Below are 19,692 nucleotides of genomic sequence, written 5' to 3' on the forward strand. Positions count from 1 at the left end.
GCGGCGGCGGCGGTGGTTGGTGCCCCCCCCCTCCTGCTGCCCCCCCTCGCCATGTCTGGAGTGCAGCGCATGAAAGTGGCCAACGAGCGGCATAGCAAGAGCATCACGCAAAGGGGGGGCCTCCATCGGGCCCCGGTATGGGCTGGAGGGCGGTTATGGGGGGAGCCCCCCCCCGCCCAATGCCCGCTCTGTGCCTCTGCATGGGAGAAAGGGGGAGAGCTTCGGAGAAGGGGGCTGGCGGGTGGCAGGAGCCCTCCCCAGATATTGGGCCTGGCTTAGCAAAGGGGGGGGCGTGGGTTGGGGGGGTGCTGGGAGGAAGGAAGCCACTTACTTCCGAGTGGAAAGGAATGGGCAGCTGGCGGGGGGGGGCTGCTGGGGGGCGATGAGAAAAGAGGGGGGGTCCTCCTCCCCCCCCACCCCCGAGCTACCTGGAGGATGGCCCAGGGAAGGCCCAGGGAGGGTAGCCAAGAGGTTCCAGGCTGTCCCTTGTACCTGCGGGGGTGGGGGTGGGGGGTTCGTTCTGTCCCTGCGTGAAGAACTTAACAGTCTCATTTACTAAAGGGCCTAAGAGGGTTTAATATATCTGGGATTGGGGGGGGGGGGGCGGCGGCACCGAGACAGATCTCTGCTGCTGACGGTCCTTGAACCCCAGCTCCCCGGGACCCAGGGATTCATCATCTCACCCTGGGGGGGGGGGGAGGGCACGGAGAATCCCTGCTCTCTAATCCTGTCTCCGTCTCCTTTTGTGAAGACCCCCCAGGAGGAAAAGTCTCCCGTCGGGCCCTGGCTCCTGGCCCTTTTCGTCTTCGTGGTCTGTGGCTCAGGTAAGGGGAGGGGTTACTCAGGGCTGGGGAAACCCTCTGGATTTGCAAGTGACATGGAATCTACAGGAATTTGCATGTGGCAAGGAAGAAAAAGACGGTTTTGCTTGCTTCTGGATGGGGGCTGCAGGGGCCCGAGAGGGGTCCTCTTCTCAGGAGACCTTCCCCACTGTGTGAGCATGCCTCTTCTGGGGTGGTGCCCAAGCCATGCAGGTTTTATAGGAACTTGTATTAATATCAATGTGTGGTTGGTAAGTGTTCCCCAGGGTGCCGTCTTAGTTGATTAGGTTTTTAATTGATTATCCAAAGCCATTAATTCATGTAAAGGTGGTGGCACTAATTACATCACATAAAAGCTTGTTAAAAAATAAGTAACTGCACCTTAACAGGGTGGTTGACTATCTGAGGCTCCACGTGCTCATAGTGGCTGCTGGAACCTTTGCGGATGGGGCCAAAGTAGCTCAGTGGCAGAGCCCCGGCTCGGCATGCAGAAGGTCCCAGGTTCAGTCCCTGGCAGCATCTCCAGAGAAGTCTGGGAATGGCCCTTCTCTGGCTGAGGCCTGAAGAGCTGCTGCCAGTCAGTGTAGATGACACTTAGCTAGATGGACCAATGGCCTGACTCCAAAGGCAGCTTCCTGTGTTCCTATAACCTTGTTTTGAGGATTCTGCACATGCCCAGTATCTCCAGTGGGGTGGGGAGCCAGATTTTGCATTGTTGGTTGCTGCCTGGAACTGCAGAGAATCTGAAAATGGCAAGAGAGAGTGGGAGGGCCGTGATAGTAGTGATGTGGGCCACCAGCCACTTCCTAGGAATGGAGTCTAAGGTTGGGGTTCTCCGCATTGGCTCCCCCGGTGTTGTTGGACAACAACTCCCATCACCCCCAGCTTCAATGACTGTTGAGAACCCCTGTCGCAGGGGACACACTCGGCTGGTGCACACAGTTCAAATTAGGACAGGAGATGTGTCCTCTCCAAGCTCGGGAGCTGTGCACGCTCCTGTTTAAAAAGCAAGCTGGGGAGGGGAGGAAGTGGCTGTCTGCCAAGCAGCAGCAGCTGGGCTGGAGGGCTCCGTCCTACCCAGCAGCTCCCCCTAGCAGCTGTACCCAGCTTAAGAGCACTGGAAGTGGCCTTCTCCCGAGTCAGACCCTTGGTCCATCGAGCTCAGTGTTGTCTTCCCAGACTGGCAGCAGCTTCTCCCAGGCGGCAGGCAGGAGTCTCTCTCAGCCCTATATCTTGGAGATGCCGCCAGGGAGGGAACTTGGAACCTTCTGCAGGCAAGCAGCGCGGCCCCATCTCTTCCAGTACTCACACATGTAGTCTCCCATTCAGATGCAAACCAGGGTGGACCCTGCTTAGTAAAGGGGACGATTCATGCTTGCTGCCACAAGACTCTTTAGCGAGGAGGGACGAAAAGCCCTCTGACCCAGCCGGCGATCACTTCCGCCCTCTCCTCCCCGCTTGCTTTTTAGGCGCTCAGAAAGCAGAAGCGCCTCCCCTGCGCTCATGAGAAGAGCCCTCCTGACAGCCTGGCCAGAGAGTTCCTCTCATCCCCTTCCGCATCAGGAACTCAGAAGAAGGCCGCTGGTCTGGAGTCGCGGTCTCTCTGTGCCAGCGTCCTGCTTCTCATGGGGGCCACCCAGAAGCCCTCCAGGAGGACGCGAAGGCAACTGCCCTTCCCTGCCACGGCTGCCCCACAGCAACTGGTATTTAGAGGGACACTGCCTCTGGCCATGGAGGCTCTATATGGCCACCATGGCTAACGGCTGTGGACAGACCTTTCTCCTCCTCCATTAATTTGTCTAGCCCCCTTTTAATGCCGGTGGTCATCACCACATATTGTAGGAGCAAATTCCATCAGTCAGAAGGTCCATGCTGTGTGGAGACAGCCTCTCTTTGGCCTGCCCTGCTCTTGCGGCACATCCATGCCTTTCAGATGGAAGGCCTCTTGGCTGCAGCTGTTCTGGAGGTGTGTGTCCCTCCCCTATCTTCCACCACCTCGCGCCATTTCCATCTCCAGGGTGGCTGTCCGGAGTCTCATGGAGATTGATCCGGATTCCTTGAGATGCCTCAAGGCCTTTGGTGCAGGGCTCCTGCATACCTCCTTGCGTGACACGCGCATGCGCACCGGCCACTGCCGGTACAATGCTGACCCAGGCTGCAAGGAGGTACGCAGCAGCCCCACGCCAGCGTTTTTGGAGAGAAAGCGGCGGGGGGGGGAATGGGCACCCTCCCTGCTCCTTAAAGGCCACCCCCCACCCGGTCTGAATGCCGGACCGATTCATCCACATCCCTAGAGGCCAGTCCGGGGGGGCTGGTGACCCCCCGAGCGTTAGCCGGGAAGGAGCCCTTTCTCCCCGCCATGCAGCCCTTGAGAAGTCTCCTCCTCTGGTTGTGGGTTGGCTCAGCGAAGAAGCCCCTCGCCGCTGTGTAGGTTTCAAGAGCTCTGCCTCTCCGTTCTCTTTCCAGCCATCTTCCAGATCATCCAGAGCATCCGCCTCGGTGGCTAAGGGGGCAAGGGGTGCGGCGTCCTCCCCGCTGCCAAGGAGCATCCTCTCAGGGATGGCGGGATGGGTGCCCTCTGGGCCTGCCGACTGCCCCAGGACGGTCTGCCTCCAGCTGCTGCCAAGACCTGGGCCTCTCCCCGCCGCCACCCTGCAGCACCCCAATGCTGCTGAAAGGCCACCCACGGCTCTGGAGGTGCGGGTGGCTCCCGTGGGACTCTGGCCTGGACTGCGGCTGGCTTGCCCGTGGGCCACGGAAGGCCTTGGGGGCTGGGAGGTGGCTCTTCCTGGAGCTCAAGCCGCGTATGGTGGTGGTGATGGGGTCGGGCCAGCCTGCCTCGCCTCCGCCCTTGGTTCCGGGGCAGGAGAACAGTGTCGGTGGGTGGGCAGGGAGGGGAGGGGTTTTTGACTCGGCCCCTCAACCCTTTGACCGCTGAGCTGCTGAATAAAAACCTTTTGCCAGAAACCGAGTCGGCCTGAATTTCTCATTGGGAGCCTTCGCCGGCAGCCAAGTTGTCTAGGTTGCTGGCCCTGCAAGATTGGCCTGCAGTCCCCAGGAACTGGCATCCATCTTGGGCGCCTCTTAAACTCCACCCTAGAGATCTCAACGGCTTGGTATTGGGGGAAATGCTAGGGGGGACAGAACCTCCGGAATAGCTGCAGTCAGAGCTGGCAACCCCTGGGCTAAGCCCCCGCTAGACACAGCTTATGTGTTGATCTTGTGACGAAGATTGCAAAGGAAAGGGGATCCTGCAGGGATGCTGCGGCCAGGGGGGGCAGTCTGGTTGCCATCGGCCTGCCCACTTACAGCAGCTTATCCCAGCCTTCCCTCAAGGAGCTCAGGGTGGCCGTTTAAAGTGGCAGATCTCTTGCATTAAGCAGGGGGAGAGCAGCTGGCCCTCTCCAGCCCTAGCACAGCATTCCTCCAGTGGCTGTTGCTGGGGCTCTCCGCTATCTTTCTTTTTAGAGTGTGAGCCCTTCTGGGACAGGGGACTGTCTTGCTTGGTGGTGGTTTATTTTTCTGTGTGGACCGCTTTGAGAACTTCTGTTGAAAAGTAGTGTAGTAGCAGAAGAAGAAGAACTAGCAGCAGCAGCACTCTCTTTTAGCCCCACCCCCTTGCAGGAACAACAACCCTGTGAAATAGACTAGGAAGAGGGGGGCAGGGGACCCAGGCCTCCTAGCCTGCCTCGCAGGGTGGTCGTTCCGAGGGAGACTGAAGGAAAGAGAGGAGAGCTGGTCTTGTAGGCAGCCTGACTTGTCCCCTTAGCTAAGCAGGGTCCGCCCTGGTTGCATAGGAATGGGAGAACTGGATGTGTGTGAGCTCTGGAAAAGATTCCCCTTGGGGAGGGAGCCGCTCTGGGAAAAGCTCCCCAGGACAGGACCATGGTGTGTGTCCAGGGCAGGAGGGGAGTTTAACCCTTTGCCTCCACTACCGCCCTGATCTAAATTGTCTACCCACTCACCCTACTCCGGTGGCTGCTGTTTGCCTTTGGGGAGAGGGGGATGGCCTGCTGGAGGCAGCTGCAAAATCACACCCATCTCTCTCTGGATGTGGTTGGAAACATCTCCACTTTCCTGCACTCTACTTCTGGGCAAAGCGAAGAGGTCTGCCGGCAGGAGGAGCTGCCTTTCACAATCCAGAAAGTGCATCCCTGGAGAGGAAAGCTGGTCTTGTGGCAGCAAGCATGACTTGTCCCCTTAAGCTAAGCAGGGTCTGCCCTGGTTGCATACGAAAGGGAGACTAGAAGTGTGAGCACTGCAAGCTATTCCCCCCCTTAGGGGAGGGAGCCGCTCTGGGAAGAGCATCTAGGTTCCAAGTTCCCTCCCTGGCAGCAGCATCTCCAAGATCTGGCTGAGAGAGAGTCCTGCCTGCAATCTTGGAGAAGCTGCTGCCAGTCTGTGCAGACAATACTGAGCTAGATGGACCCAGGGTCTGACTCAGTAGATGGCAGCTTCCTATGTTCCTAAAGAGGCTCCTCCTCTCTGGCTTCCAGTGCGGAATCGGCCTCGCCATAGAGCAGCGCCGCCGCCGCCGCCGGTAGTCTAGAACGCTCGTGCGAGCTGCCCCATAGAGTCTAGAGCCTGCCTAGAGAGGCGGAAGTCTCGTGGCCCGGCCGCTTTGTTGGGCTTCCTAGAGAGGAGGAGGGCGAGAGCGCGCGGCCGGAAGCGCTCGCGGCCTGCCTCGACATCCGGGCCTTCTCGCTTCCCCGCCGTCTGATTGGCTAGCCGGCGGACCGGGAGCTGCGGACCGGACGCAGCGCGGCTTCCGGCCCAGGGCAGCGGCGCGAGAAGGCACGGCAGGTGAGCCGGGGGAGGGCCGGCCGGCGGGCGATCGACACAAAGGCAGGAGCGGGGAGAGCCGGGCTGTGGGGCTGGGCTGGGCTGGATGCCCCCAAGGGTGCCCACGCTCGCAGGCGGCGAGGGGGGGGGGCTCGATGAGAATAAATGGCAGGCATTCTTATCTCCATCCCGCTCCCCCATTGAAAGAAACCCCAGAAGAGGATTTCTTCTCCCCCACCCCCGCCCGCCTCTCCCTCCTGCCTTGAGAGGGGGCTGGTCTGGTCTGATCAGGCGGTCATCGAGGGGCGTCCGCAGCTGCAGAGCTCCTGAGTGCTGCTGCCTTGGGAAGAAGAGAGAGGGCCTCCCTCCGAACGAAGTGGGGCTGCTATTGGCGCCCCCCCCCGGATTCGGGGGGGGGGCTTCAGCCTTGCGGGCTGCCGAAGAGGCCGCCTCCCTCTTCGCCCTTCAGGCTTCTTTCCCCGCCAGACACCCCCGACCCCACCCCGGTTGTCCCCCTGATGCTGCTGCTGCTGCTGGCTCTCCGCCCTCCAGTTCTAGAGGCAGACTCGCGTTTCTGTTCTGCTTGCTGCTCCTCTGGGTTGTGCTGTGCCCCAAATCACTCCCTTTGTCGGCGGCTGTGCGGACTTCCTCGGGTTAACCGTCCCTTTCATGTCTCCTCTCCCTCACAGAGTGACTGGTGTCCACAATGGGCGACAGTGATGATGAATATGACCGCAGGCGCAGGGACAAGTTCCGGAGGGAGAGGAGTGATTATGACCGTTCTCGGGAACGTGAGGATAGGCGGCGGGATGATTGGAGTGACAGGTGTGCACAAAAGGTCTGGGAGGGAGAACCTGAGCGGGGTGGGGGTGGAGCCCAGGTTGAAAGTCCTCTTCCATGGGGTGGCTTTGGGAAAGGCCTTTCTTGCCGTCTGCAGAAGAGGTAGAGGGTAACGTGCCCTCTAACAGGGATTCCCAGATGTTGTGGACTACAACTCCCATAATCCCTAGTGGAAGGCCATTGCAGCCGGGGATGGTGGGAGGTGTAGTCGTCAACATCTGGGAACTTCTGTTACAGGGAGTATTGGTAGAGGCTACTTATTTTTCATAGACTTGCTGGGAGAATGTCTGTAAAACTAGAATAGTAAATACTTGCCAGAGGTTCTTCCACATGTGGTTTGGAGAGAGAACAGGTGCATCATTCCTTCAACATCCCGTTGATTGAATTTATGGCCTGCTTGCTGCAGAGAGGCACTATCTCTTTATTTCTTTTTTCAGGGAGTGGGATAGGGGCAGAGAACGCCGGAGCAGAGGTGAATACCGTGATTATGACCGGAACCGGCGGGAGCGTTTTTCACCACCTCGCCATGAGTTGAGTCCTCCGCAGAAGCGTATGCGGCGAGACTGGTAGGTGACCTCTCCTGTCTTTGTGCGTCTTTTCTTCCCTTCTCATTTTGCTTTGAATTGTTCTTAGCTTTGTAGTTCCAATGGGAATTCCTCCAGCATTTGTATTTCTGAAAGCAGCCATCCATGTGCAGGGTAATATACAAAAACTGAGAAAACAGATCCCTGCCCCCAAGGGGCTCACAATTACATTTAAAACTGCCTTATACCGAGTCAGACCATTGTCTGTCTAGTTCAGTATCCGTCTACAGTGACTGACAGAAGCTTCTCCAAGGTTGCAGGCCGGAGTCTTCCTGGTCCTGCCTGGTGATGCTGCCAAGGATTTAAACTGAGCCGATGCCAAGTATGTATCGTATGCAAAGGCGATGTTTTGTTACTGAGCTACAGCCTCATCCCAAAACATGTCATAAGAAATACAGGCTCACTATCCATATTCTAGAAACCACAAGAGGGGTTGAGGGCAAATGTTCTCATTAGCTGGGAAAGAGAAGGAAACGAAGGATACAGTCACTAGCTTAGGCAGATGAAATGCTGAAGGAAAATAGAAGGTCAAGAGGAAAATGCCAGAGAAGGAGGATGATTCCTTGAAAGGAAACACAGTAAAGGACAGATGTATATTTAAAGGAAAAGAGTTCTGCACATAAGGGCCATGGGAGGGAGTGTCTACAAGCACAGAGAGGAGAATTTTTAAACCACATTTATTTAAAATATTGATATCCCACCTCTCCAGTTCAATACTGCTTAGAGCGGCTCACAAAAATTAGACAAGAGTGGAGATTTAGTCAGAAGATTTGTATTTGGTGAAAGTGGAGAATAGGGAGAAAGTTAATCAAGGAAGATAAGAGAGGACAAGATCACAAAAAGGCTTAATAGTTAAGAGAAGTTCTGTGTCCTGTGGCAGTGAATTATGCAGTGCCTGAAGAAGGTCTTCCAGGCACAATCAAGGCAAAGTTTTACTTTGTTAAACCATATACACTGTTTGCAAAATATCTATCTATATCTATATTTCTCTAAGGCATACCCGTTGCTAATCCCATGCGTGGCAGCTCTTGCGAGAGTTTGTGAGTGAGCTGCTGGCAGGGGGAGAGGGAAGCCACGGCGCTGAACAGGCTTGCGGGCGGAGTGGGGGGAGAAAACTCTGTGTGTGTGTGTGTGTGTGTGTGTGTGTGTGTGTGTGTGTGTGTGTGTAGGGGAGAACTAGAGGCACAAATGCTTAGTGCCCAGTCCAGCTAGTTATTAGTATTTTGGCTGTCTCAGAATCTTCTCAAAGGTTTTAATTTTATTTTATTCCCTGCAGGGATGAGCACACGGCAGATCCCTATCACACGGGCTATGAGATGCCCTATAGTGGAGTTTCCACTGGCCCCACATACGGACCTCCCCAACCTTGGGCTCATCCTGAAATGCACGTGACACAGCATCACATCTTGCCTATCCAAGCCAGGTAAGTTTACCCATTTCTTGCAGCCTCTTTGTTGCTTTCTCTTTCCTTGCTCCCAAGTGAAACCTTGGACTGTTGTGCCCAAAGAGCCGAGACTGCGATTGGTTCACACAATAGGATGAACCCTGATTTGTTTGGTCAGGGATGCAATCTAAGCCAGTGTGCTTGAGCTCTCACTCCTTTTCAAGGGGCAGAGCGGGTGACAGCTTGTATGAAGCCAGGAGCGTGATTTAATTCTGAATGTGAAATCCGAGTTTGAAGTTGATTTCTCATCTTGATTTATAAGCTAGAACTACATTTTATTTATTTGATTTGATTTATATACTGTCCTTCCAAACATTGTACAGGGTGGTTTACATCAAAATAAAAACAAGTAAAATCAATTAAGCATCAAAATCAAAACTATTAAAACAGCATAAAACTAATTAACAGTTAAAACATTCAAACAGTTAAAAACCCTGGAAAACCAGTCCAAACATTTACAACAGTTAAAACAGTTTGCAACAATTTGAAAACCCTACAGTTGCCCTACTGGTCTGAGCTATGTAGCCATAGCTGAACAAACCAGGATGTCTGGCGGCATGCAAGGTGCGGAGGAAAGGGGAGCCAGGATTTTTCAGGCTCACTGTGTCCTCCTGATTAATTAAGCTGAGGTTTACCAGTGATGTTCTTGAGCCTCAACTTTTAGTCTGCCCAAGGACTACAACTGAGCACAGATACAAAAATATCCCTGTGTTGCTTTTTAAGTGGCAAAGCAGATAAAGCACTGATTGGCATCTGCTCTTGAGCTTGAACCCAGCACTGAAAGCCATCCCAGACAGGCAGGTCTTCCAAAGCTTCTGGTAGATGCTAGTGTTCCAGTCTTGGTGGGTATCCACAGGTTGGGAGTCCTGTGACTCTGATGTCCTGACTTGGAGCAGAGAGGGGTTTAGGGAAATAACATGTAGTTACGGTTACAGAAACTCAGCTAATTACTGAACACAAGGAAAAGGGGTCGAGAATCTTTCTTGATATAAAGAGGAGCCATGCTGAGCTGTGTGAACGCTCTCATGTTCTTTTCCCAGGCTGGGGAACATCGCAGAGGTGGATCTGGGCATTGCACCACCTGTGATGAAGAGTTTCAAAGAGTTCCTCCTCTCTTTGGACGATTCTGTTGATGAGACGGAAGCTGTGAAGCGCTACAATGACTACAAGCTGGACTTCCGGCGCCAACAGATGCAAGATTTCTTCCTGGCTCACAAGGATGAAGAGTGGTACGTCTCTCGCGGGCTGGGCCTCTTGTCTTGACTACCGGGGCACAGGGAAAGTGGGACTAGGAAAGGAGTCAGGTGAGGGGCTTGATCCATTCAGAATCCGTGTCTGTGTTTAGCTGGTAAGCTAAATGATGAGCAATCCCTGCCATCCATAGAAGCTATTTAAAAAAAAAAAATCAGAGACGAATGAAGTCTTGCTGTTCATCTGCAAGTCCTATGCTTACTGGCCTTCTAATGAGAAAGCGTGTGAGCGCCTTCAAGGCTCTCGCATACTGCAAGCATGGCAAGAAATTATCTCCTTATTGCAGGAAGAATTCCACACACATCTGCAGCCCCTTGGAGTTCCTTGGCACTCTTGTGATTGGCAGCTTAGGTGGTGTGCCCCCCACATGTGCACGAGCTGAAGAATCCCAGTTCTGAATCCCAGTTCTGAATCCTGTGGCCCTTCTTGAGGGGCCCCCTCATTCTCAAACGATTCCCCTCCCCTACAGACCATTGGACTAATATGCAGATCCACCCTTTCCAGGCTAGGTGGAAAGAGCAGCCCAGTGCTAGCAAGTGCCAGCATCTCATTACAAGCGCAGGAAAATGAAGTTGAAGGACTGTCACTTGGGTCATTAACATATGGATTGTCATATGCTGCAGTAGGCTGTAACTTAAGACAGGTAGAAACAGTGAATACTGCAGAGAGGATCATGTAGGTGACATCATGGTGCAAAAGAGGATGCCCAGATAGCCGTTAAGGAACAGTGAATGAGGTGAGAGTGGGAGGTGAGAGCCGTGTGTGGACTAACTGACTTTATTTGGAAAGCGATATGTAAATATTTGTAGCAGAGCAGTCCTTGGGGTGGATCCAGGCCGACAGGCAGGGCGTACAGATTTTGAGCTCTCCTCACTTCCCTGTTTGGAGGCCTCTGTTACCTCTTCCAAGTCTCATGATTTGCACTTCATTCTTGGTCATTGCAACACATTCCTCGGAGCTTTGGGGTTCAGCGTTGGCCAGCTCGAATCAGTACAGAAATTTTTATGCTGCTGCTTCTAAATCTGCAGGCATGCAAAGAGCGGAACTCTCTTGTCCCCAGTTTCTCCACCCATAATCGTAGAATCCGGCCACTTCTCAGAAATAGGTTTTTGTTGTTAGTCCCGTGTATATCCTAGTTCATTTATCTGAGGACAATGCTGTCTCACAGTTTGTGCAAACTACCACTCGGAAACCCTGAGCGCACTTTCGCTTGGATCAGATCACCACAGTATTTCCGCACCCTCCTGTGCCCATATACCTGTGGGGTTCATTTGTGGCATATCTGTCACCTGATAGAAATGAAGAGCCAACGACAGATTTGCAGAAAAGAGCTCCCCTGCCCGTTTGCCCAAAGGCGGTGCTTAACTTTCCCCAGGCAAATGGCGGCTGACACACCCGGCCTGGGCTGGCTCCTGGTGCTTCCCTGGGAGCCCCCTTTGCTGCCCCCTCTTGCTCAAACATGGAGGGGGCCATGCTGGAATCTCTGTATGGCTGCCAGAGGGTTAGGGTCCAGCTGATGCTGGGCTTGCCAGCTGTGATGTGGGTGGGAGCCTCTGAAGGCCAGGCTGGCTAGCAGAACCAGTCATTTCACTGAACTTGTGTCAAGATGTGTACACTACGAATTCAGAGTTGGCTGGCAGCGTATCAGGAAGGGTGCCTGTGTGCCTGAGCCCCCAGTCCCCTTGGGGTCGTTTTTTTTAGCTGTAGCAAAGACCTACCAGGAGTGTCCAGAGCAGCAGAGCCTCTGTTCAGTACTGCTGATTTGATCTTGAAGTGTGCAGCTGTGTGCTGGACTTGTTTTCATATCAAACCCCATAGGGAAGCGACTTCTGTTGGACATCCTCTAATCGGGGGCGGGGGGGGGTCTAGTAACTAGGAAAATGGGTACCCAATGGTAGACACCGTAAAATCTTACCAGGCGCTGCTTGGGATATATTCAGGCTCCATGCCTCAGGAAGCAGAGCCCACCCTGGGTCATCAGCAGCAGGCTGCCCAGGGCTGGGAAAACCTGACCCAAATTGGGGCACCAGCCATCTGGCCTCCTTTGCATCCCAGCTTGAAAACTTGATTCTGGCATGCGGGGATGTGGAATAATAATTTTCCAGCCCTGGGACAAAAGGGGTCCAATGGCCACTCCCTGCCAGAACCGGTTCTCCCCTCTTCTTTGGTCTCTGAGGTGAGTATTCCAGGCCCGGGGCTGGTGGGGGTGGGGAGGTGGACCGTGGGGCGCAAAGGGTTCCCTGTGGAGCTGGCGTAGCAAGAGTGAGTGAGGGGGAGCCTCGCCTGGCCGCTTTTCTGTTAGCGAATGAGTCGCGAATGCAGCTGTGTCTCTCGTAACCGTTTTGATTTCCTTTTATAGCTCTCTTTAGTCTTTTTAGTTCTGTTCTGTTCTGGATATTAACTGTAATAACGTGGCCTTTTTTCCCCTCCTCCCAAGAACCTCTCACAGGAGACTCCAAAAATCAGCCATCCTCAACCTGGAGAATCCATAAATAAGCCAAACAAACCAAAGAGCCTTGAATTTTTCTCTCCTCCTTCCTCTCTCCGCTGGTGGTGACACTTTTTTCCTCCATAGCGCAGACAGTCAGGGCACTCGCTGTGCACAATGCAGTGAGTAGCTGAATGTGACTTGGTAGGATGTAGCCAGCACAGGGCCTCCGCAGGCACCGAGGCGTCTCTCTTGTTTTTTTTTCCAAGTCCTGCGGCCCAGCGAGAGAGAGAGGCCCATCTTGGTAAACCCGTTGCTTTTTTTTCCTTAAAAATCCGCTGAAGAAAACTCTTCGCTTGGAAGGCTTGGAGTGTGCCTCCCCTCAGTGTATGTATGACGTGTTCTGTCTTCTTAAATCAGAGCTGAGACCAAAAAAAAAAAAAATCTAAACGCAGTGTCTTGTATTTGCAAGGTGAAATTGTAGCAGGCGTGTCCTGGATTTGGTGGTCTTGGTTTCCCTCCCTCCCTCCCCTAAACTGCCTTTCCTGTCAAACCAAGCTGTCTCCGCACACACAAACCCCAAGTGTCGCATGTCCCCTGGGAAGGACGGGGGCTCCAGGCCTGCAGAGGAACCTCCCGAGCTCCCAGCAGAGTGTAGCACCAGGGACCCTTCTCTCTTGGGGAGTGGGGGTGAGCCGGATCCCCCCCCCCGCTGGCCTGCCCCTCCGGTCCGCCTCCTGCACTCCCCTAGTGCCAGCCAGCCTTGTGCAGCATGGAGGTGTGATGGAGCCCCCCTTCCGAGGCCTCCTGGCCTCTCCCAGGCAGTGGGGATTTAGGCAGGTGAGGCTGATGGCGAGTCAGGTGGCAGTGGGGGGGGGGGGGGGGGCTGCAGGTAGAGCTTGTGTGTGTCGAGGGGAGGAGTGAGGCTGTGGGGCCTGCAGGGAGCAGCGGGGTGGTGTGGCCAAGGTCAGTGGGGCTGGAGCAGAGCAGGGGGAGCTGACAGCCTGGCCTTCACACAGAGGGCAGCGCCCGCCCACCCCTGCCAAGCGAGAGCTTGAGGAACGAAGCCAAGGGTCACGAGAGCAGAGGGGGTCTGGAGAGGCTGGGCCTCGGAGGGCCAGTCCAGCGGAAGTGAAGCCCCTTCCTTCTTGGCAGCCGCCCTTGGAGTCAGCTCCACCTAGCTCCGGGGAAGGGGCCAGAAGCAGAAGCCGCATCTCTCTTCACACACACACACACACACACCCGGCCTTCCCAGAAGTCCAACCGCTACAACAACAGGCTGTCCTGGCCTTCAGGGACGAAGGGCTAGAGCCGAGCCCTCGGTTGCTACCAGGGTTTTTAGCCCCCAGAGCTCCCATCTGCCCTGCGAGCAGCCGGTCTCTTGAGCCAGAGGTTCCTCAGGCCCCAGGAATGCCCGCCTCCCTGCTCCCTCCGCCGCAACCAGGGGCGCCGGGAGCTCCTCCTGTCCTGCCTCGCTTTGCATGTGCGAACCATTGGCGGGGGGCATCTCTGCTCCCAGCCCTTCCTCGGCTGACACGCGTCTCCCTCCCCGCCCCCCTCTCTGTGTGTCTCTCCCCCACCCGCCCCCTGCTAATTTGGATTCCCTTCAGGTTCCGGTCCAAGTATCACCCGGACGAGGCTGGCCGACGGAAGCAGGACGCCCACAACGCCCTCCAGAACCGGCTCCGCGTCTTCTTGTACCTCATGGAGAATAGCTGGCTGGAGAACTTGCAGCTGGACATCGACAAAGCCAGCGCCATCATCAAAGTCCTGGATGCCGGTAGGCTGGGGCGGGGGGCGGGGGGGCCCTCCTTGGGAAGCGCGGGAGAGTCTGAGGGTGGAGAGCCAGAAGGCTGGGCTGCTGCTGCCGCCGCCGCCCAGAGTGTCTTTCTCCGAGTTGCCTGGGTCCCTTCCAAAGGGCCCTGTCCTGCTGCCGCTCTGCCCCGTGGGAAAGGCTCCCGTGCTTTTGAATGCTCAAGAGGGAGGAGCCACTGAGAGCAGGAGAGCCCGGGGGGGCGGGGTCCAGCCCCTTGCCGCTTCCCTCAGTGGCCAGCCAGGGGCCTCCGGGAAGCCCACAAGCAGGGCCAGCAGGCAGGAGCCCCCCACCCCCGCCCCCCGGCTGTCCAGATCGAGAAAGGCAGAAATAAAAGCCCTTCAGAATCACAGCTCTGGTGAAAAGCGCCCTGCTCTGTGAAGGGGGCTCACCGCAGCTCTTGGTCTTCCCTGCAGCTGTCATTAAGATGGAAGGGGGGACAGAAAACGACCTGAAAATCCTCGACCAGGAAGAGGAGGAGGAGCGGCAGGAGAAGGCGGAGCCGGGGAAGAAGGAAGAGAGTCGGCTGCCGGAGCCGGACCGCAAAGCCTCGGAGAAGGACGGCAAGAAAGAGGAGGCCAAGAAGGTGACAGCTTGCAGGGGCAGCGGGCCAGGGAGGGAGGGAGTGGCCCCGCTTTGCTTCCCAGGCTGTGGCGCGGCTATCGCCCTCTGCGCGTGCAGCGTATAGCAGCCCTGGGATGTGCGGGAAGACACAGCAGAGGAGGCTGGCACCGGGGTCCCTCCCTGGGCACAGACCCCCTCCTTGCTCTGCTCTAGGCTAATGACGAGGAGGTCTCGGAGGAGGTGGCCAAGAAAGCCTCGGAAGACGAGGAGAAGAGGGCCGCCGAGCAGAAAGAGGAGCCGGACAAAGAAGCCAAGAAGGTGGGCCTGGCTGTGCGCGCCTGCCCGGCTGGGGTCATGGCTGGTCCTTCCTGGGTTGGAGACGCGGTGGGCCAGGGGAGCAGCCCAGCTGGGAGGGGCTGGACCTCGACTTGCGGGGTCCGGTGTAAGCTGCGCCGAGAGGAGACTTCCTTGGCCTTGGGCAAAACGCCCCCCTCAGCGTGGATGACGGAAAGTAAGCATCCCCTTCCTGGACAGATCCGTCTCCTCCTCCAGGGTCCCTCTTCCCACAGCGGCCAGTCAGGTGCCTCTGGGATGCCCTTGAGCACAGGAGGCTGTCAACGGCCCTCCTCTGCTGGCACACCCACCCACATAGGTGTGCAGATCTGTGTGTTTTTCATCCTTTCCTGCTGGAAGGGGAGGAAGCGCAAGTAGCACTGAAGGCCCAAAGCGGCAGCAGCAGCAGCCCCGGGTCGTGCTCAGCCGCCCCCCACAATCCGACCAGCGGCCTTCTTGACCTGCGCCCAGCACTGCCTCACAGAGGCCTCTGCTAGAAACATGCTGTTTCGCCGATTATGCTCATCTGGGGCCACGTTAAGCCTCGCATGACGGGAGAATTCTGCGGTCGCCAGTTTGGCTCCCCCGGGCACTGTCTGCAGCAGCCGTGCTGGTGGTGGGTGACGCTGTGGCCTTCTGCTCCCCAGCGCTGCTCTTTCCACCTGAAAGCAGGACTCCAAGCTGCTTTTGTAAGACCCGGAGCGGCCGGGGCGGGGGCAGCGCCAGAGAGGGCTTTGTCGACTCCACACTGCTTGATATCTGAGGCCCGGGAGCAGCGCTGAGGTGGATGGGCCTGTGCTTTTCTGGGAAGGCCTTTGCCCAAGAAGCGAGCTGGAGTGACGGCACTCTTTCACTTCACAGACCAGCCATAAACGCAAGCGGAAGCGCAGCGGGAACGACAGCTACGACGAGGGCAGCGTCTCGGAGTCCGACTCGGAGTCAGAGAGCGGGCGCCCTGAAGAAGACGACAAGGGAGGTGGGCCGGGCGCTTCTGATGGGAGACCTGCAGGCTGTGGGTCGAGGGTTGGGGAAGCCTGCCCCCTGCCGGCGGCAGACCAGAGCAGGGACTGAGGCCTCCCTCAGCTAGCCACAGGCTGGGGAGGGTGGCGTCTGCATGGAGGCACCTCTGCCCTGACGTCGTCCGTGCTGCCTGTTTTGGGCCCCCAGAGGAAGAGCCCAAGGAGGAGAAGGCAGCTGCCAAGGAAGGGGAGGAGTCCCCCAAAGCCAAGGAGAAGGAGGGGGAGCCCAAGCCCCGCCCCCTGCACAAGACCTGCTCCCTCTTCATGCGCAACATCGCCCCCAACATCGCCCAGGCGGAGATCGTGGCGGTGAGTGGGGGGCAGCGGGCGTTGTTGGGGGCTGCTTGCACACGTCTGCCTGCAAGGAAGCAGGGGCCCTGCGGGGGGGGGGGGGGCTTTCCCCCTGGGGAGTTTGGCGCTGTGGCTCCGGCCTCCCAGCCACCTCCCTCCATCGGGGTGGCGAGTCGCAGAATGGTGGCTCAGCAACCAGAAAGGATGGAATTGGGGGCTGGCCTTGCTGAGAGCTTTTCCAAACCAGGCTTGGGGTGAGGCCGTTTGACTTGATTTCCCCTCCGTGACCCCACTTTCTCCCCCTCAGCTCTGCAAAAGGTACCCTGGCTTCATGAGAGTGGCGCTTTCCGATCCCCAGCCGGAAAGGAGGTAACTTTTATCGTGTCCCCCCCCATCCCCCCCCCCACAATATCGCCCCCACGTACCCTCCAGGCAGTGGGTGCCATGAAATCCCCACACAGCGCCTAGGGGAGGGCTGCAGAAGTTGAACCGCAGCTCCCCCCCGTCCTTGGCCGCTGCGGCTGGGCAAGGTGGGCCCGAGATCTGCCCTTGGGGAGCGTCGCTCGCGCTGAGCCCGGCCGCCCAGGCTGGCTTTCCTTGGGCTCACGGGGCCCTGGGGGCGGGCACTTGCCCATCCGGTCGGGCATGGGGCGGTGGGCACGCCGGCCGACTGGCTCTTTCCGTACCCCTTGGAGGCTGAGGAGTTGCCTGCTGGTGCTTTGCTCTCTTCCTCTTTCCGTTTCCGTTCTAAAAACATATTGGTCACTGTAGCCAGAGCCCAGTGATCCCGGGTCAGTGCCAAAGAGGGGCAGCCTTTTAGATGAAGCGCTGGCATTGAGCAGGACCCTTCCCGGACTTTGGCTGCCTTCAGAACCCCCTCTGAACACGACCGGGGGCTTGGGAATGAGCCTTGTGTTCCCCCCTCCCCTTGCGCCCCAACTGACATGCGCACACGCAGCCCAAGCCAGGTTCAGACATGGCCGCTTGCCCTCCTGGTCTGGGCAGCTCACTCAGCCGAGCTGGCTGGCCGGATCTGGCAGCAAGTGGTGCTTTGAGAAACCAGGAAGTCTTCAGTTGAGCAGCGTGCAAAGCGGCGGGGGGGGGCGGGCAGACCCAAGCACCGAGCTCATCCATGCTTGGGAAGATGGCGTGAAGAGAGCTCTTTTTCAAAAGACAGCCGTACACGATAAACCTGTCAAAGCCTGTACAAGGAGAACCAAAAGGCACGGTGGAGCTTCTAAGATGCATTGCCGTTCTTGGACTGGTCAGTTGACCAAATCATTTCTCAAACCAGTGGAAGGCCCACCCCTGGGCCATGACTGTGGAGAGGGCAAGCATGCAGAGAACTGCCAGGATGGGAAGCCCTGTTCCCCAGCTCTCTGGATGTTCATTTCCACTGTATACTGCTCTTCAGGAAACAAAAAATTCTCAGTGCTGTGTGAATAGGAAAAGGAATGAGAAAGCAGTTCCCTGTCGCAAAAGGTGTCTAGGCCGCCCTTACAGAATAGCTCGGGGCAGTTCACAAATATCATAAAACAGTTAAAATCCATCAGTTTTTGCTAGATGGGCTGCACGCTGCTTGGCATGCTGAACAGTACTGTCAACTGCCAGAGGATATGTTCCCAGATCCCCCAAACAGGAGCCATAATCTCTTCTGCAACCCCTGAAGCACTCCTGCCGATCTTCCCCAAGAGCAGGCTGCTTTGTCTCAAGCTCTCCGACCTTCTAGGGTGCTTGTGAGGATGCCATGAGACAGCCCTGCACAGGCTGTCCAGGAGGAAGCGCGCACTACGTCCGTTAGGCATGCGCACAGGGTGGGGTGTGCAGCATTTCAGGGGCCCAAGCGCTGAACAGTTCCTTTTCCCCTCCAGGTTTTTCCGAAGAGGTTGGGTTACGTTTGACCGCAGTGTCAACATCAAGGAGATCTGTTGGAACCTCCAGAACATTCGGGTAAACTCCCTCACAAGTCTATCCTTCCGTCTGATTCTTTTTCCTTAGCTAAGGGGACAAGTCATGCTTGCTACCACAAGACCAGCTCTCCTCTCCTTAGCTAAGACTTGTCCCCTTAGCTAAGCAGGGTCCACCCTGGTTGCATCTGAATAGGGGACTAGAAGTGTGAGCACTGCAAGATCTTCCCCTCAGGGGATGGAGCCCCTCTGGGAAGAGTATCTAGGTTCTAAGTTCCCTCCCTGGCAGCATCTCCAGACGGGTGAGAGAGATTCCTGCCTGAAACTTTGGAGAAGCCGCTGCCAGTCTGTGAAGACGATACTGAGCTAGATAGACCAATGGTCTGACTCGGTATGTAGTCGCTTCCTATGTACTCCAAATGTGGCTGCACCATAGATTTGTATAAGGCATGATATTAGCATTTCTGTCTTCAACGCCCCTGCCCCAGACGTAGCTGCATGTCAGTGTCAGGAAGAGCAGGGCTCTTCCTCCCCATGGGCCGCCTTTGTGCTGAACCTGTTCCATGTCCAATCTCTCCTCCCCAGCTGAAGGAATGTGAACTGAGCCCCGTGGTGAACCGCGACCTGGCCCGGCGTGTCCGCAACGTGAGTGGCATCACGCAGCACAAGCAGATCCTGCGCAACGACATCAAGCTGGCGGCCAAACTGATCCACACCATGGACGCCCGCACCCAGCTGTGGGGCAGCGGAGACCCCCGCCCTGCTGCTGAAGTCTCTGTGAGTTGGCCAAGCAGTGGGGTGGGGGTGAGAGACAGTAGCTCTGTGGTAGAGCACATGCTTTGCTTATAGGAGGTCCCAAGTCCAATCCCTGGCACCTCCGGTTAAAAGAACTCGGGTGTCGGGGCTGGGAAAGAGGCCTCTGCCCACCTGTAGCCTCGAGATGCTGCTGCTGCTGCTAGTCCAAGTGGATAGCACTGGATTGATGGACCGGTGACCTGGTTTCGGTGCACGGCAACTTCTTGCCTTCATGGAGTTGTGTTTAATTATTTGGATTTATTTTGGCAATTGCGGTTTGTGTGAAAAGTGGCATAGTAATTATCTGATGCTCAAATGTTCTCGCATGAAGCAGGGGTTGGCCTAGATTGCCTCACAGGGCCCTCCCAGCTCTTGCAATTTTTAGCCTACTTTCCTTAAGAAAAGGAAAGCTTATGAGATCACCCGGCTTTCTCTCTCTGTCTGTGAGCATCTGTCCCTGTCAACTTCACAGTGCCTGCACTGACATGGGCCAAATTTGGTACAGTTGTAGGGACACATAGGGACACCGCAACGGTGTAGTTTGTGATGGTGTCATCCACTCCAATTCAAGACAGAGGATGCATGGATGTTTTAGGCATAAGTGGGCTAACTTGTGAAGATGGTCATTATCAATTAAGATTGCAGTAAAAGGCAAGTAGACAGATTAGTCCCTGCCAGAACTTCTTCTTTGGAAATTGAAGCATTCAGCCTTGGACTTGCTGCTATGTCTTCAAGAGGTAAATCGGAGGCTGCGAGCTGTTGATGCTCACTCACCGCCAGAGAAGTGATAGTAAGAACTATATCAGGGAGGTGGTTATCA

At 56.2% G+C, this 19,692-nt stretch overlaps 2 protein-coding genes across 6 annotated transcripts in view; both read left to right on the forward strand.

Moving 5' to 3' along the window:
• Window positions 1-3,782, forward strand: LOC128329075 (stress-associated endoplasmic reticulum protein 2-like). Of its 2 annotated transcripts, XM_053259555.1 has the most exons (3): window positions 1-135; window positions 752-824; window positions 3,288-3,737. In XM_053259555.1, exons 1-3 carry the CDS (start codon window positions 52-54, stop codon window positions 3,326-3,328), a joined length of 198 nt encoding a protein of 65 aa, XP_053115530.1. In that variant the 5' UTR covers window positions 1-51; the 3' UTR covers window positions 3,329-3,737. The 2 variants fall into 2 exon arrangements, with proteins under 2 accessions (XP_053115530.1, XP_053115529.1); XM_053259554.1 differs by lacking the exons at window positions 1-135; window positions 752-824 and adding an exon at window positions 2,531-2,787 and having other exon boundaries at window positions 3,288-3,782.
• The window catches only part of SRRT (serrate, RNA effector molecule), a 25,209-nt gene continuing 5,586 nt past the window's right edge, over window positions 70-19,692 (forward strand). For 2 of the 4 annotated variants that reach the window (XM_053259477.1, XM_053259480.1), the window contains exons 1-14: window positions 70-135; window positions 752-824; window positions 6,293-6,428; window positions 6,881-7,009; window positions 8,304-8,450; window positions 9,512-9,700; window positions 13,761-13,930; window positions 14,380-14,549; window positions 14,741-14,845; window positions 15,722-15,836; window positions 16,028-16,188; window positions 16,478-16,539; window positions 18,042-18,120; window positions 18,663-18,854. In XM_053259477.1, the coding sequence (XP_053115452.1) occupies window positions 6,310-6,428; window positions 6,881-7,009; window positions 8,304-8,450; window positions 9,512-9,700; window positions 13,761-13,930; window positions 14,380-14,549; window positions 14,741-14,845; window positions 15,722-15,836; window positions 16,028-16,188; window positions 16,478-16,539; window positions 18,042-18,120; window positions 18,663-18,854 (1,638 nt within the window). In that variant the 5' untranslated portion in view covers window positions 70-135; window positions 752-824; window positions 6,293-6,309. Of the gene's footprint in view, window positions 136-751; window positions 825-5,475; window positions 5,667-6,292; window positions 6,429-6,880; window positions 7,010-8,303; window positions 8,451-9,511; window positions 9,701-13,760; window positions 13,931-14,379; window positions 14,550-14,740; window positions 14,846-15,721; window positions 15,837-16,027; window positions 16,189-16,477; window positions 16,540-18,041; window positions 18,121-18,662; window positions 18,855-19,692 lie in introns of those variants that run through there. The other 2 variants (XM_053259478.1, XM_053259479.1) reach the window with 2 other exon arrangements.

Source organism: Hemicordylus capensis, chromosome 6, assembly GCF_027244095.1.
Source record: "Hemicordylus capensis ecotype Gifberg chromosome 6, rHemCap1.1.pri, whole genome shotgun sequence".
NCBI classification, from domain to species: Eukaryota; Metazoa; Chordata; class Lepidosauria; order Squamata; family Cordylidae; genus Hemicordylus; species Hemicordylus capensis.